General features: G+C 40.5%; 1 protein-coding gene across 1 annotated transcript in view; it reads left to right on the forward strand.

Annotated features, from left to right (window-relative positions):
* The first annotated feature begins 213 nt into the window (after positions 1-213).
* Positions 214-17145, forward strand: part of SPPL2A (signal peptide peptidase like 2A) — a 55800-nt gene continuing 38868 nt past the window's right edge. Inside the window, exons 1-4 of the mRNA XM_040620643.1 lie at positions 214-434; positions 15341-15460; positions 15767-15949; positions 16616-16705. Of these exons, the coding sequence (XP_040476577.1) occupies positions 369-434; positions 15341-15460; positions 15767-15949; positions 16616-16705 (459 nt within the window). The 5' untranslated portion in view covers positions 214-368. The remainder of the gene's footprint in view (positions 435-15340; positions 15461-15766; positions 15950-16615; positions 16706-17145) is intronic.

The raw sequence follows: 17145 nt of genomic DNA on the forward strand, positions 1-17145 counted from the left end.
GGGCGGCCGCCCCCCCCCCCCCGGACTCTGGGGAGAGTTCGGGTCAGGCAGCTGGAAAGAGAAAGAGACACGCCCAGACCCACAGTAGGCGGCCTGCCAACGCCGGCACTGGAGAGCGCCGAGAACCAGCCCGACTGGCGGCGCGCGCGAACCCGGACTCCACGTGCCCCGCGCGGGGGTTTCCGCGTCCTCTGGGCGGAGCCGGAAGAGGAAGTCGGCGCTGCAGCGGCGGCCGCAATAGCAGCGGCGGCCCCTGCCAAGCCCCGCCGTCCGCGCCGGTCCGGCCCGGCCACGGAGGCAGCGCAGCGGCGGGACCCGGAGCCTGTGCCCGCCGAGAAGCGCCGCGTCGCCGGGCGCCCAGCAGTCCGATGGGGCCGCAGCGGCCGCTGCCCAGGGCCGCGACCGCCCTGCTCTGGGGCTTCCTGCTCCCGCTGGTAAGGGGGACGGCCGGGCGCTCGGGCCTCCCCGGGGCGGGGCCGGGGCTCCCTGCCCCTTCTCCTCCCCACCCCCGGGCTCCCGCCCGGCGACTCCTTTGCCAGCGCCCTAGTGGCCTGCCCCCTTCCCATTTCTCCCATTTCCTTCCAGCCTCTCCTTCACCCTCTTTTCCTCCGGCCTTCCCACCCCACCCCCATTCCCGTCCTTTGAAGTCCTCGAAATACCCCCTCCTTTCCCCGAGCAAGCTGTCTGCGGAGTCCCTCTTGCTACACTGACCTTGAGAATTCTCTATAGTTTTTCACGGTTCCGGACATTCTAAATTGACCTGAGTTTTATCGTCTGCGCTTTCTTACAGCATCTTGATCTCTTTCACCCTCCAGAAGAAGAAAAAAATTATACGTGTCCCCGGGGTGTTTAGCAGTTCAAAGACTGCGCTTTAGTTTAATTGCTCGAATACAGGTTGTTTTTTTTTCTTCCTCCGTAGTTTCTGCTTCCCCTTAGGGCTCATTCGATTTCATTGTGTGTGTGGGAGGGGGAGGGGTTGGTAATAGTAATAATTTAAAATAATTTTTTAAAAGACATATCAAAGTGTAATATCTTTGTGGTTTTCAGTTCTCCGCCTGGTTTAATGGGGGAGGGGAATCGGTTAAGTAACAGTAATCAACCGGCGTCTGGGTGGCTTAGTTGGTTAAGCGTCTGCCTTCAGCTCAGGTCTTGATCCCGGAGTCCTGGGATGGGCCTCCCTGCTCAGCGGGGAGTCTGCTTCTCCCTCCCTCTGCCTCCTCCCCAGCTTGTGCTCTCTCTCTCTCTCCCTCACTCACTCTCTCTCAAGTAAATAAATAAAATCTTTTAAAAAAAAATTCTACATTAAACAACTGGAGCTTCAGCGAATGGTCAGGACCCCGGTGTTGGGTGTTTCAGTTTTCATTTCTTGGAAGTTTCACTTAGGGAGTTTGAGGTCAGGACTTTTGTGAGCTTTATCTACACGGAATTAATATGGGTGGATGCTTGTCTCGGTCTTTCCATTAGAATATGTAACTTCTCTGAAAGAGTATATTTTGCATTCTCTGCTACTTAAAGGTTTACTGTTAGTATATTTAATATAAAAGTGTCTTTAACATTTATTAAGAAATCAAAATCTAAAATGGTTAAGTGCCTTTGGTGTACTCCTAACTTTGCTAGGCAACATTCGGAACATGAATGAGATAATGTATCTAAAAATTGCTTTTGTGGGGTGGAGGGGAAGTACAGTATAAAGAGAACAACAAAGTCATGGTGTTAGTCTGAATCTTTGAAGTGTAGTTTACAATGTAAGATATGTCTGAAGGATAACAATTCAAGTGGTATGTAAATGTACATGAAACTGTAACCTAGGTAAATATCCTATATATCACATTTCCACTGATCTTTTGCCAACACAGTAATTAATTATATATCAATTGCTGATAACTCACATTGAAATTATAATCAAAAGTTCTGAACCCTCTTGCTAAAAAATGTGAGCAGAGTGTGATTTCAAGGGCTTCACAAATCTAAAGGTCGTCCCTATTTTAAATTGTGGCCAGCCTGTATTTCCCACAGTGTAGATTTTATTCTTTTTGTATTGCACCTTTATATTTTGTTGTATCTCACTGTACTAATTCTTGGGAGGATCTTCTCAGGGATGTTGGGGGGACTTAGTAACATTTTTTTTCCTCTGCAGATATTTAGTGTGCATCTATTACATGTGAGGCACTGTGCCAGTGAGCGTGAATAAACTGGCAAGATCTTTTTGAATTGTAAAGACCTTTTTCAGTGCCAGCCACTGTTATTGATTTTCTGTTGTTGATTTCTCAGTGGGTTTGTTTTCTTCTTGACCCTTCTTGAAATGATCTCTTTCCTTTTCTGAGGAACTCGGATCTGGTGTACCTTTCCTCAGCAGGAGCACTCTCTGTCCTTTCTACTCACTTACTGAATACCTGCTTCTTTCCTCCAGCACTATCTGAAGTCTTTTGGATTTTTTTTTTCTTCTTACCATTTTCTCCCTTAAGCCTTTGCTTATTCCTCTTCCTTAATCTTACAGCTCTAGGTGGCCTCTCTGTTCATTTAATGATGGCAGTTTAATCATTTCATTTCTCCTTTCTGGGCTCTTGAAGCTGGCACTGCTACCAGCTTTCCCTTTAGTTATGTAAGAACAAGGCCAATATCCTCATCTAGAGGTACATAGTCTCCAGAAACCACTGCCACATCTTTGTAGAAAACGAAGAGGATTAAGGATTGGAAAGGCCCTTCAGCATCACGTAGCCTACCCTCCTCATCTTGTCCCCCTCACATTAGCATGACCCATTAAACTCAAGCTGCAGTACATCTGGCTGTTTTGATGATTTCTAAACCCATTAAGTATTGAAGTCTAGAAATAAAAAGAGTGTGTGGCAGGTGGTTAGTTCTTTCCTGGCCTTGCCGTGATTTCCATTTCACAGTCTTCCTTCCCCAATCAGACCCCCATCCCTAGCCGCAACTGTTAGGCCTTTATTTCACAGTGGTGTTTGGACTCAGTCACAGAGTTATGTTTCAAAGAAAATGAGTAAAGTTTAGCGTGGATCTGTTTTCTAAAATTGCTTCAAAGGTCTCTGAAGAATACTGAATCTTTCCCGTAATGTTTTTTACAAAAGTTCTGTTCATTTTTCATTACTTCAAAGAATTTGACGTGTTACATAGCCACATCTTGAACGTATTACAGTGAAGTCATAATCAGGATCCCCAGCAGAGAAATCTCTTGCTGAAATCTGCATTCCTTTGGTATACTACACTAACTCAAAGAATCTTCTTTAATTCCTTCTCTTCTGCACTCCTGTCTCATCCTTTTGGTGAAAGAAGGTATGTTCTGCTCTCCAAACTATCAGGGACATCCTGAGCTGCTGTGTTGTAGACTGAATTGTGTCTCTTCAAATTCATGCATTGAAGCCCTGACCCACAGTGTGATGGTGTTTGGAAAGGGGTCCTCTAGGAGATAAGTAGGTTTAGAGAGGTCAGAGGATAGATCCCTTCTGATGGATTGGTGCCTTGTAAGAAAAGACACCAAAGAGCTTGTTCTCTCTCTCCTAATACCCGCCCCCGCCAAACACACACAGCATTGTGATGACACAGTGACAAAGTGTCCATCTACAAGCCAAAAAGAAAACTCTTACCAGAAACCAACCATGCTGGTACCTTTATCTTAGACTTCTAGTTTCTAGAACTGGGAGAAACTAAATTGCTGTTTAAGCTACCCACTGGTATTTTGTTGCAGCAGTCCAAGCTGACTAAGGCAGATTTGGGTACCAGGAGTGCAGTGCTGCAGTAGCTAATACCTAAACATGTGGTAGCAGCTTTGTAACTGCGTAGAGTTCAGACGAGGTTTGAGGTGCATGCCAGAAATATGGGCATTAAGGACTATTCTGGTGAAGTCTCAGAAATGAGGAACATGTTATTAGAAACTGAAGCAAGGGCAATCCTTATTATGAAATGGCAAAGAACTTGGCTGGACTGTGACATAGTGTTTTGTAGAAGGAAGAATTGTGAGCAATGCAATTAGATATTTAGCTGAGGAGATTTCTGAGCAAAGTGTTGATAGAGCAGTGTGATTCCTCCTGACTGCTTATAGTAGAGTGTAAAATGGAGAGAGAGGAATCGAAGACAGAATTGTTAAGGAAAAAACTAGAATTTGAAGATTTGGAAAATTCTTAGCCTGTCCATATTGCAAAAAAATGAGGAAGCTTGTTCTGAAAATAACACTGTGTGGCTGGAAACCATCTGATAAAGAGTTTATAGGATTTTCGAGCAGAAATACTGCCAGTTTGAACTAAAGGGGACAGAGATGTGGCAAAATGAAGAAAGGCTGTTGGACTTCTTGGATTTGACGGGTGGGATGATGGAGCTATGTGGCTGTAAACATGGATTATCTTCAAGAAGGAGGAGAAATGACCCCAAAGGCAAATCAGAGATCATCAGGCCACTGCCTCAGTTTCAGCAGGCCTTACGGCCTCTGCTGGGGGGATTCAGTGGGCTTGACTTCCATTGGGCCTGGAAGGAGGGACATTGAACCAAAAATGATTATTCTTGATCCTTAAGACTTAATGGAATTTGTTTTGCTAGGTTTTAGACTTGCTTGGGTCCTGTCACCACTTTCTTCCTTCTGATTTCGCCCCCCCCCTTTTTTTTAAGAGAGAGAGAGTGGGGGGACAGAAGAGGGAGAGTGAGAATCATAAGCAGCCTCCATGCCTAGCACAGAGCCCGACTTGGGGCTTGATCTTCAGTCTCAGGACCCTGAGATTGTGACCTGAGCAGAAATCAAGAATTGGACACTTAACCTACTAAGCCACCGAGGCACCCCTCCCTTTTGGAATGCAAATGTCTACCCTGTGCCTGTCCTACCATTATATTTTGGAAGTATATAACTTATCTGGTTTCACAGGTTCATAGCTGGAGAGGAATTTTGCCTCTGAATGAATTGTATCTTGAGTTTCAGCCACAGATGATACTAGATGAAACTTTGGACTTAGAGTTGATTCTGGAATGAGTTAATAAGGGGCTGTTGGGATGAACTGAGTGTATTTCGTGTGTGAGAAGGAAATGAATTTGGGGACCCAGGGGCAAAATGCTATGGACTAAATTGTATGCTTCCAAATTCTTTTGTTGAAGCCCTAACCGCCAGTGTGACCGTATTTGGAAATTGGCCTTTGGGGAGATACTTAGGTTTAGATGAGGTCATAAGCATGGGGCCCTTATGACGGGATTGTTGCCTTGTTCTCTTTCGCAGCCATGTGGAGACACAGTGAGAAGGCAGCCATCTACAAGCTAGGGAAAGATCCCTCACCAGAAATCAGTAAGGGGTACGTGTGCTGGCACCTTGATCTTGAGCTCCCAGGTTCCAGTCTATGAGAAAATAAATTTCTGTTTTTTAAAGCCACCCAGTCTGTGGTATTTTCTTATGGCGGCCCGATATTGGACATGCTGGTTTTGTCACATTTCCTTCCTTTACTTTTAGATTCTTCACAATTTTTTTTTTCTTTTTTTACCTTCTCTCCTCTGGCCTACCTCTGAGGATTCTGCATCCCATGGTCTGCTTTATCAGTCATCCATGGCTGTGCTTTCTCCTTCCAAAATGAAACATACATCTCCTCAAAATAATCCTGAGGAGGTTCAGGAAGATTATGACTTGTCCTAGATCATACAGAAAGGCATGAAAAAGAGGACTAGAACCCAGGGTTCCTAGACTTTCCTTGGTATTTTTCTACTAAGTTGTGCAATATGTTTTCTTAGGAATCAAGAATACATCAGAAGACTAATTGGATAAATTTGAGGATTTATTTATTCATAAGAAAGGGTTTAAAGATAGAAGTCATGTTTATTATATATTTGATAACTTTTTGGCTAAAAATCACCTGGAATTGGGTGTTTACAAAACTCTAGACCATAAAGTCTTAAGGTATAGATCCTTACTCCAAGATACTAAAATTTTGTTAAAAATTTTTATTGCTTTTAGGTCGGAATTTGCTAAACATCACTCTGCACTGTGGTCTTAAATCAACTTTTTATGCATTTATATTGTCTGGTCTTGCAGTCATTTGAATTTGTGAATTCTAGTGTAAATCATAAATTCTGTAACAGTTGAGATATATCACTAAGCAGTAAGATTACTTAGGGAAAACCAAGAAGAAGGTTAGATCTAGGTAACTAGTAAAATAGGAGCCTCGTGAAGGGGAAACTCTACCAGGCTCATTCTCTGGTGTCTCCCCTAGCATCTCATAGACTGCAGAATACTGAATAAATGAATGTCTCCTCCCCACACCCTAATGCCTCTTCACCTGTACATTACAGGCGAAGTGCAAGGATGGTGCTGGCTCGACTTTTCCCATGGCCCACAGACTCCTCTGATTCCCTGTAAATACCTGTTTGATGCCTTAGCACCCACTGAGCCACTAATTAAGTAGTTAAGATTACACTTAATCTTTATGGGTCTGGGTCTAGTCACCTTCCGTGCATCATTTCCATAAACCTCGAATCTTGGAGGTAGGAGTAGAAACAATGCAGCTTGTTGATTATATAACTTATTAGGGAGGAAACAGGCATAGAAAATATATAATAATGAATGATCAGAAAGTTACTTAGGCCTAACTTTGAAATGTGTCATTCACGGTGCACAACCTCAATTCTGTCTTTCCTGTAGAGGCCCCTTCCTGTTCTTTTTTTTTTTTTTTTGAGGCCCCATCCTGTTCTTACTGTATTGCTGTTAACTGTGTAGCTGTGTAAAGATAACGATGTTTTAAAGAAGGGGATACCTCCTAGATTGCTAGGATGTAAGGGTGATGGGGTAGGTGACTGTTGCTCCTGTTGCATTTACCATTCAGTGATTACATTGCAACTTTATATCTTCTGGTTTAGGAATATAGTGTTTTGTTTGTTTGTTTGTTTTTAGATTTTTATTTATTTATTTGACTGAGAGAGAGATAGCCAGTGAGAGAGGAAACACAAGCAGGGAGAGCGGGAGAGGAAGAAGCAGGTTTCCAGCAGAGGAGCCTGATGTGGGGCCCGATTCCAGGACTCTGGGATCACGCTCTGAGCCGAAGGCAGACGCTTAACGACTGAGCCACCCATGCGCCCCAGGAATATAGCGTTTTTTTAATTGGTAGTTTTCATTATCGATAAATTCTGTTTATTAACAAAATTTACCCCTAAGCCCCAGCTCTTGTATTTGCTGTCTAAAAATACAGAAGTAATTTAATCTGTAGATGTTATGAAGAAAGATTGCCAGGGGGTTAATTGGAGAGAGAATTACAGTCACATTCATACATTGCCCCTCGAAACTGAAGGATTATGTATATCTAATGGATAACAATACAAATAACATGACCCTGGTTTAATTGACAGACTGTAGAGGGGGTGGGGAAAGCTGGGACCCAGTGGGTGGGGAAAGCTGGGACCCAGTGATGCATATACTGAAGAGTTTTGAAGGAGCTCATGGGTGAATGGAACTACTGGCCAAAAATATGGATATTGGCGATACCAGCAGACTGCAGGTACAGTGTGATTCACCTCTTGAGAAAATTCCTAGGACGACCCCAATTATATCTAGAAGACCTGTGAGTTTTACCACTGTTCATGATGAAGTCTATAACCATGTACTCTGTGGACCAGTATCAGAGCATCCCCTGGAAGCTTGTTCCAAATGCATGATCATAAGCTCCACCTAAGAGCTGCTGGATCAAAATATGCATTTTAACAAGAACGTTAAAGTTCAAGAAGCACTGATCTATAATAACAGGTAAGAAATTGCTGTACAGAGTATTGAGCATAATCTCCGGGAAGAAAGAAGAACCATGCTTGACGCATCTGTTGAGGCTTTGTAAGGGAATTAAATATACACATGGGAAAAGGTAAACATTGAGTTGTTCAGAGTTCTACTTGATCAGGTGAAAATGGGTCAAGATACATACAGAGTTCCAACAGATGCAAAGGGTGGCGTGTATACAGGGTGGGGGGTAGTACGTTAGATACATTTTTAGCTAGAGAATTGTTCTTTTTAAAAGAAATAATCTGAAGACTTAAATTTGGAAGAGATCTACAGCTAGAAGATACCTTTTGAAGAAGAAAGAAGGGTAGAAGACAAACCAAACCTGTGAACTAGGGTCAAAGAAGAATCCTTAGACTGTGCTATTAGATTGGATAGGAGTAGAGCAGGCTAGTTCTCACTAGGTTAACATTGGGCTGGTGAGTCAGCATCAGGAGGCTGTTGGAACAGAGGCCTGGAATTCAAATGCTCAGGAAGATGAGAGCGTACAGCACGGTTGTACTCCCAAGAGACAGGGACGTGAAGGTCAGTGCCAGGCTGACTCCCTGTAAGTATACTGATGAAGTAAAGCGCCTACACATGTCCCTTTGTTTACGGTCTGACCGGTCTGAGAAAACGGGGAGATAGTATATGTGCAGGGATGGGAGTATAATATACATCGTTCCAGTTGTTCCTTCTTAGACTTTTGGTAATCATTTGACACCTGTCATACCGAAAGCTGGTTAGGGGGAAAATGAGCAAAGGAGTAGATAACTGTAACATTAAGATAGACTTAAACACCAATGTTTTTGGTTTGAAAGTCAAGTGATCTGGATAAACTAAATTCAGAATTGTTTGTGAGCAACAGACATCCCATGAAGTTTTACGGAGGTAAATTTGATGCAGAAAAGGAAGTACTACCTCATACCATGGGCTAGTCAACTTGTTTATCTTGCGTGTGAGGATCAAGTAAGATGTGAATATGAAGGTACTGGTATAAAACTGATGATTTGACGGTCCTGGAGAAAGCTTGATACCACAATCAGTACTTGTAGGACCTGGCGTGTAGAGGGAAGATATGGGGAAAGCAGTAAGGAGAAGTTGTCCTAGGACAAGGAATCCCATGAAGCTCTAGAGACCTAGAATTGGAGGCATTTAGACGAGTATAAAGAAATGATGCGGGAGGAACTAATTGGGTATTAGAGGAATTTGAGTAGTGGTAGGAGACCCATACCAGTATCACGGAAGTGGGGGTGAACAGCTAATGCGGAGATCCATGCAACCAGTATAAAACTGGAGGGTGCTGGTTGGGCACTAAGAGTTACTTGGGGATGGGGCGCCTGGGTGGCACAGCGGTTAAGCGTCTGCCTTCGGCTCAGGGCGTGATCCTGGTGTTATGGGATCGAGCCCCACATCAGGCTCCTCCGCTATGAGCCTGCTTCTTCCTCTCCCACTCCCCCTGCTTGTGTTCCCTCTCTCGCTGGCTGTCTCTCTCTCTGTCGAATAAATAAATAAAATCTTTAAAAAAAAAAAAAAAGAGTTACTTGGGGATGAAACTGCAGGAAGGAACTTGAAATGATAGAATTGAAAGACTGCTGGTCTAGATTCTGGAGAGCTCAATTCTAATCTTGGCCCCTGAGACCACTTCATTTTGATCATTTTGGACCTGTTAGAGCTATGAAATGAAGGACCTAGAGTCGTATCTCTAAATCCCTTTAAGCCCTTGATACTAAGCTTTTTACTAAGAGAATATTTTCATTACTGACTGAAAATGCAAACGTAATTTTTAAAGGTTGCATAAAGTCATAGACCAGACCACAGCTGATTACAAAGGAAAAATCAGTTGTTTTGCAGCATATCTCTAACTTAGAAGATGTGAAGGAAGGTATCCTGTCCTTCCATCAGAGAATCTTTGTCAAATGATCTAACCCTGGCATGTGGGTGGACCACAAGCCTCACCTAATTTGGTGTTTGTAATGCTTGAAGGGACACTGAGTTTCAAGCCTTTTTCTTTATGCTTCCCTACTAATTGACCCACAGAAATGTGGTTTCCACTACTCTGTTCTCTTAGAGCCTTGTACTGAAGGCTAGTCCATATACCAGCAGCCACAGCAGCAGCAGCACCTGGGAGCTAGTTAAAAATGCGGAATCTCACACTCCACCCAGACCTACTGAATCAAAATCTGCATTTTAATATGATTGCTGCGTGATTTGTATGCACAATACAGCTTGAGAAGCTCTGCTCCTGTCGCTGTGGTTCCCAAACTTGAACAAGTAACAGAATCTCCAGAAGGGCTTGTAAAAATAAACTGCCTGGGGGTTTCTGATTCAGTAGATGTTGAATAGAGCCCAAGAATTTGCATTTCTAACACCATAAGAACTACCAGAGTTTTATTAGACGCTCTGACTTTAATCATATTCTGTTTCTGATTATTTGAGGTTTGTTTTTAATCTTCCCAGTAAGACGAATTTCTTGTGTGATGTTTCTTTGGGGGAAGGCAGGTTTATTGAGATACCATTCCCATAGTATGCAGTTTACCTATTTGAAGTGTACAATGCAGTGGCTTTTAGTATATTCACAGATCTGTGCAACTGTTAACACAGTCCATTTTAAAACATTTGCATCACCCCAGAAAGAAGCAAATAGGTGGAACACAGAGGATGTTTACAGCAGTGAAACTACTCCTTATTCCACAGGTCACTGTGATGGTGGATACCTGTCAAATGTATAGTATGTACAACACCAAGAGCGAATGCTGAATGTAAATTATGGACCGTGGGTGGTAATGAGCAATGTTATATTCACTTATTGTAACAAATGTACCCCTCTGGTGCAGAAGATGATAATGGGGGAGGCTGTGCATGTGTATGGCAGGGGGTGCGTGGGTAAAGAAAGAAACCCACATCCTTTAGCTATCCCCTCATATCCCCATATCCCACCAAACCCTAAGCAACCATTAATCATCTCCTATTTCTTGTGCATAATACAAGTACTTCTCAGGTTGCTAGATGTCTTATTAATAATTAATAATAATAGTTACCATTTACAAGAGCTTAATACATGCAAATAATTGCATTACCTGACTTAATCTTCGTGACAATTCTGTGTCAAAGCTGAGGATGTTGTAGCTTAAAACAGGTTAAATGACTTGGAACGTGGGCAGTAGATGGTGAAACTGCCATTCTGTCCCAAGTCTCTAATTCCAAAGCTCATGATATCTATTATTAATAAACTAAATTTTTGGAGCTGTACAATCTCCATAAGTAATTTACTAAGATAGTTTAAAATGTAGCGGAAATGCTGAAGTTGTTTAGGTATGGTAGTTTGCTCATGAAATTTGTGGCATGTTTCACATTGAATACTAACTATTCTACAATTGTATATTGTTCTACTTTTTTATACTAATCTTCCACTAACAATTTATGTTTTGCCTTGGTAATTCCAATATCAATGACTTTTGCTTTTATCAGTGCTGAATTTTCTTCAATTGTAGGGAAGATTATAATCCCTTTATAGCAATAAATCTTAACTTTTTGAGTATCTTTGTACTTCCTTGAACATTTAAGTTTTTTTAAAATCTCTTAGTTTTTGTAAGTATAACAGTAACACTGAATATTATATATTATGTTAAAGAAGGTAGTGTGTATCTGTCAATATGGAAAATCTGTATAAATTTAGAAATGTGTAGAAAAGCTACATAGCAGTATAGTTTGACCTCATGTGTAAAACTATACACATTTGAGATATGTATCCATGTATTTATATATAAGTATATATTCCTATTAAATATATATGGATAGTGTCTGGAAAGATATGAAAGAAACTCCTAAGTAAGAGTGTAACTGAGATCCAGGATAAGAGGAGAGGGACTATATGCCTTTCTGTTTTGTTTGAGTGTTTTTCGTTTTTAGTTTCTCCAAACTTTTCACACTATCACCTTTGCCTTTGTTTCTCTCTCTCTTTTTTTTAAAATAGCCTGGTGTGTCTCCACATCTTCAAGCTCACATAAATGTACAGATACATATAGGGAACTTGGGGAGGGTCACTTTTTTTTTTTTTTTAATAATAAAAATTGGGTTACATTGGTGTGCCTGAATGAGTCAGTGGAGCATGTGACTGTTGGTCTTTGGGTGGTGAGTTCAGGCCCCACATTAGGCATAGAGCTTACTTAAAACAAAAAGTAGGGTTACACTACAAATATCTCTGTAGAACTTGCTTTTCTCACTGTGGACATCTGTTTCTACAGTTAGATCTAGATTTTTCTTTTTAATAGCCATGTACTATTCATATCATAATGTAATAGGCTCCTTATTAGTGAAAGTTGACTTAGTGATTAATGAAAGTTGTTGACTTTTCTTTCTGTAACAAATGATATTGTGAATATGCTTATACATTTTTCTTTGTGCATTTCTTTTTTTTAATTGAAGTGTCATTAACATGCAATGTTATATTAGTTTCAGGTATATAATTATTCAACATTTCTATAAATTGCTCAGTGCTCATCAAAATAAATGTACTCTTGGGGCGCCTGGGTAGCGCAGTCGTTAAGCATCTGCCTTCAGCTCAGGGCGTGATCCCAGCATCTGGGATCGAGCCCCGCATCAGGTTCTTCCGCTGGGAGCCTGCTTCTTCCTCTCCCACTCCCCCTGCTGTGTTCCCTCTCTCGCTGGCTGTCTCTCTGTCAAATAAATAAATAAAATCTTTTAAAAAATAAAATTAAAATAAATGTACTCTTACTCCCCTTTAATTCACTCATTACCCTACCCCTGGCAACCACCAGTTTGTTCCGTGTATTTAAGAGGGTTTTTTTGTTGTTGTTTTTCTTTTTCTTTTTTTTTTTTTTACTTCATTTGTTTTGTTTCTTAAATTTTTACATATGAGTGAAATTGTATTTGTCTTTTTCAGATTAGCTTATTTTGCTTTGCATAATACAGTCTAGCTCCATCCACACCATTGAAATGGCAAGATTTCATTCTTTTTGATGACTAATAGTCCATTGTATATATACCACATCTTCTTTATCCATTCAGCAGTCGGTAGACATCAGGGCTCTTTGTATAATTTGGCTATTGTTGATAATGCTGCTCCAGACATCGGGGTGCATGTGCCCCTTTGAATCAGTATTTTTGTGTCCTTTGGGTAAATACCTAGTAGTGCAGTCGTAGGGTAACTCTGTTTTTAACTTTTTGAGGAACTTCCATACTGTTTTCCAGAGTAGCTGCACCAGTTTGCATTCCTACCAGCAGTGGAAGAGGGTTCTCCTTTCTCCACATTCTTGCCAACATCTTTTGTTTCCCATGTTTTTGATTTTAGCCATTCTGACTGGTACAAGATGGTATCTCATTGTAGTTTTGACTTGTATTTCCCTGATAATGACAGATGCTGAGCATCTTTTCACATGTCTATTAGCCATCTGGATGTCTTCTTTGGAAAAATGTCTATTCATGTCTTCTCCCCATTTCCTAATTGGATTATTTGTGTTTTGAGTGTTGAGTCTTTATAGGTTTTAGATACTGACCCTTTATTAGATACGTCATTTGCAGATATCTTCTCCCATTCCATAGGATGCCTCTTAGTTTTGTTTTTCCTTCACTGCGCCAAAACTTTTTATCTTGATGAAGTCCTTTTTTTTTTTTTTTAAGATTTTATTTTTAACTAATCTCTATACCCTAAGTGGGGCTCAAACTCAAAACTGTGAGATCAAAAGTTTCATGCTCTACCGACTGACCTGCCAGGCACCCCTTGATGAAGTCCTAATAGTTCATTTTTGCTTTTGTTTCCCTTGCCTCCGGAGATGTGTCTAGTAAGAAGTTGCTATGGCCAGTGTCATAGAGGTTGCTGCCTGTGTTCTCCTCTAGGATTTTGATGGGTTTCCTGTCTCACATTTAGGTCTTTCATCCATTTTTAATTTATTTTTGTTTATGGTATAAGAAAATGTCCAGTTTCATTCTTCTGCATGTTGCTGTCCAGTTTTCCCAACACCGTTTGTTGAAGAGAGTGTCTTTATTCCATTGGATATTCTTTCCTGCTTTGTTTTTTGTTTTTTTTTTTAAAAGATTTTTATTTAAATATTTGTGAGAGAGAGCACAAGTGGGGGGGGGGCAGAGGGAGAGGGAGAAGCAGACTCCCAGCTGAGCAGGAAGCCCTATGCTATGTGAGGCTTGATTCCAAGACCCTGAGAGCATGACCTGACCTGAAGGCAGACGCTTAACCCTCTGAGCCACCCAGGTGCCCCTCTTCCATGCTTTGTTGAAGAAGACCATATAGTTGTAGGTACATTTCTGGGTTTTCTGTTTTATTCCATTGATCTGTGTGTCTGTTTTTGTGCCAGTACCATACTGTATTGATGACTGTAGCTTTGTAATAGAGCTTGAAGTCCAGAATTGTGATGCATTCAGCTTTGCTTTCCTTTTTCAAGATTGCTTTGACTATTCAGGATCTTTTGTGGTTCCATTACAAATTTTAGGATTGTTTGTTCTAGCTCTGTGAAAAATGCTGGTGGTATTTTGATAGGGATTACACTGATTCTGTAGATTGCTTTGGGTAGTATAGACATTTTAACAATATTTGTTCTTCCAACCCACAAGCATGGAATGTTTTTCCATATCTTTGTGTCCTCTTCAATTTCTTTCATAAGTGTTCTATAGTTTTCAGCATGCAGATGTTTTACCTCTTTGGTTAGGTTTATTCCTAGGTATCTTATGGGTTTTGGTGCAATTCTGAATGGGATTGATTCCTTGATTTCTCTTTCTGCTGCTTCATTATTGGTGTGTAGAAAGACAATAGATAGGGCTCCTGGGTGACTCAGTTGGTCAGGCATCTGCCTTCAACTCAGATCATGATCCCAGGGTCCTGGGATCGAGTTCTGCATCAGACTCCTTGCTCAGCGGGGAGCCTCCTTCTCCCTCTCCTCCCTCTCTGTCTGCCTGCTGCTCCCCTTGCTTGTGCTCACTCTCTCAATAAATAAATAAAATCTTAAAAAGCGCAACAGATTTCTGTACATTAATTTTGTATCCTGTGACTTTACTGAATTCATGTATCAGTTCTAGCAATTTTTGATGGGGTCTTTTAGGTTTTCTACATAGATTATTATGTCATCTGCAAATAGTGAAAGTTTGACTTCTTCCTTGCCAATATGGATGCCTTTAATTTCGTCTTTGCTGCCTGATTACTGAGGCTAGGACTTCCGGTACTATTTTAAATAACAATGGTGAGAGTGGACCTGCAAGACAAATTGAGGGGTTTCAAGTGCATTTTCTCTTATGCTACATAAACAGTGAAGTAATAACTCATAAGAGATTGGGAAGGAAAGTTTCAGGGTGTGAAGGGAGTATTGAAGTTATCACATAGCAACAATCCTCTGTGGGATATAGCTCTTATAACAAAGGCCATAATTGTGGCCCCGTAAGAAAGTGACTTGTTTTCCTTAAAAGAATGTGTTCTGGGTGAATGTGTATAATTTCAATATTTCCTCGAACAAGAAGAAATAAATTCATTGGAAGACCTTCCCTCTTCAGGAAGTGTGGTCAAACCTATATATAAATAGCAGTATTAAAATCCTTAGTTATTGGCAAACCAAATTATTGCCAGTGTGAAAATTATTGTTTGTGTCCTAGACAGCTGCTCAGGAAGGAATCCTGCATGCATCTGGAAATGGCAGACCTTTACCATCTAAGGACTACTGCATGCTATATAACCCTCATTGGACGGCTCTTCCGAATACCCTAGAAAATGCAGTAAGTAAATCACAGTTACTATTCATTTGTGATCATAATATTATTGAAAGGTGAGAATGAGTGATTATTGTGTTTTAGTGTGTGAACTAGTTGTAATATATGATGATCAATAAACTATTTTCTTGTTTTTATCTCTGTGGGAAAAACAAGTTAGGGAATTTTAAAATACTTCCCTGAAAGCCTGGTTGTCATAAAATATTTCTAATTTAAAAGAACCTGGTATTAAACCAATATTGGTACTCTGTCACTGAATGCATTTTTGTGAACTACGATGTTTATTATGTTAAAGACATTTCTTCTTTCCAGACTTCCATCAGTTTGATGAATCTGACTGCCACACCACTCTGCAACCTCTCTGATATTCCACCTGATGGAATAAAGAGCAAAGCAGTTGTAGTACAGTGGGGAACCTGCCATATTCTTGAAAAAGCCAGAGTTGCACAAACAGGAGGTGCTGAAGCATTGTTGGTTGCCAATAACAGTGTCCTAGTAAGTTTTAAAACTTTAATAACTTTTGAGCTCACGATACATATCAAGTTTCACAAGTATTGAACTATCTTTTTGGTGTGTAGTTTAGGGGCTGAGTTTCGAATAATCTGATGGAAGGGTTCTTTTAAAATTAACATTCTGGGAGTGCCTGGGTGGCTCAGTCAGTTAAGCATCTGACTCTTGATCTAAGCTCAGGTCTCAATCTCAGGGTGGTGAGTTCAAGCCCTGCATTGGGCTCCATGCTGGGCCTGGAGCCTATTTAAAAATAATAATAATAAAAATTTTAAAATAAGTAAAATGAAAATTCTGGCTGTGATAGGCATTTAATTGGAAAACTTTGTAATTTCTTTTCTGTTCCTACAGTGGACAAGACCTTGTTAGAAACAAGTATGTGTGTGTAAATTTAATTAAACTTCAGCGTAATATGCACACACACACACATACACACATATATGTATGATATACCTGTATGTAAGTCAGTTTAAGTTTATGCTAAAAGGATTCCAGATTGCAAACTCTTACTATAATATCAAGAAAGAACATAGGAAACTTTGTTTTGTAATTTTTAAAAAGATACAATACTTACATTTAAAGGAATAATTTTTATTTTATTCTGTAAATATATTAGTAGCTCATGAGTTTTCATAATATTTTTTTTTCTTTTAGTTTCCTCCCTCAGGGAACAAATCTGAATTTCATGATGTGAAAATACTGATTGCATTTATAAGCCGCAAAGACTTTATAGATATGAAGCAGGTGAGTTAGTAATTACATACTATACAAAGTTTATACATGGTATAATTCTTTACTTTTAACCACTGATATTTAATTTAAATTATATATGCTCCATTTGCTAACAAGAAGGTATAAAGGCCTATCAGGTCTTTGTTTGAGAAGAGTTCACCTCTCAGTGAGCACAAGGTGTTTCCAAGCCCTGACTTTAGAAAGGATATTTATTTGTTTTGACTTCTCTAACAGTTCTGTGTTATATCGTTTATCTTACCCTTAAATCCCTGAACAGGATGTGACTGTGAAACACTGAACTTTCAAGATTTAAAAAACCAAAGCATAGCCTCATAATTCTGACAAGAGAATACATCATGTTGTCAAACACGATTCTAGTGTTCTTGACTCCATAGTATCCGTTGCAGAGTGAAATTGGAATATTGCTGCCATACACTGGAAGAGAAAGAAAA

Source organism: Ursus maritimus, unplaced genomic scaffold, assembly GCF_017311325.1.
Source record: "Ursus maritimus isolate PB19 unplaced genomic scaffold, ASM1731132v1 scaffold_35, whole genome shotgun sequence".
Classification (NCBI taxonomy): Eukaryota; Metazoa; Chordata; class Mammalia; order Carnivora; family Ursidae; genus Ursus; species Ursus maritimus.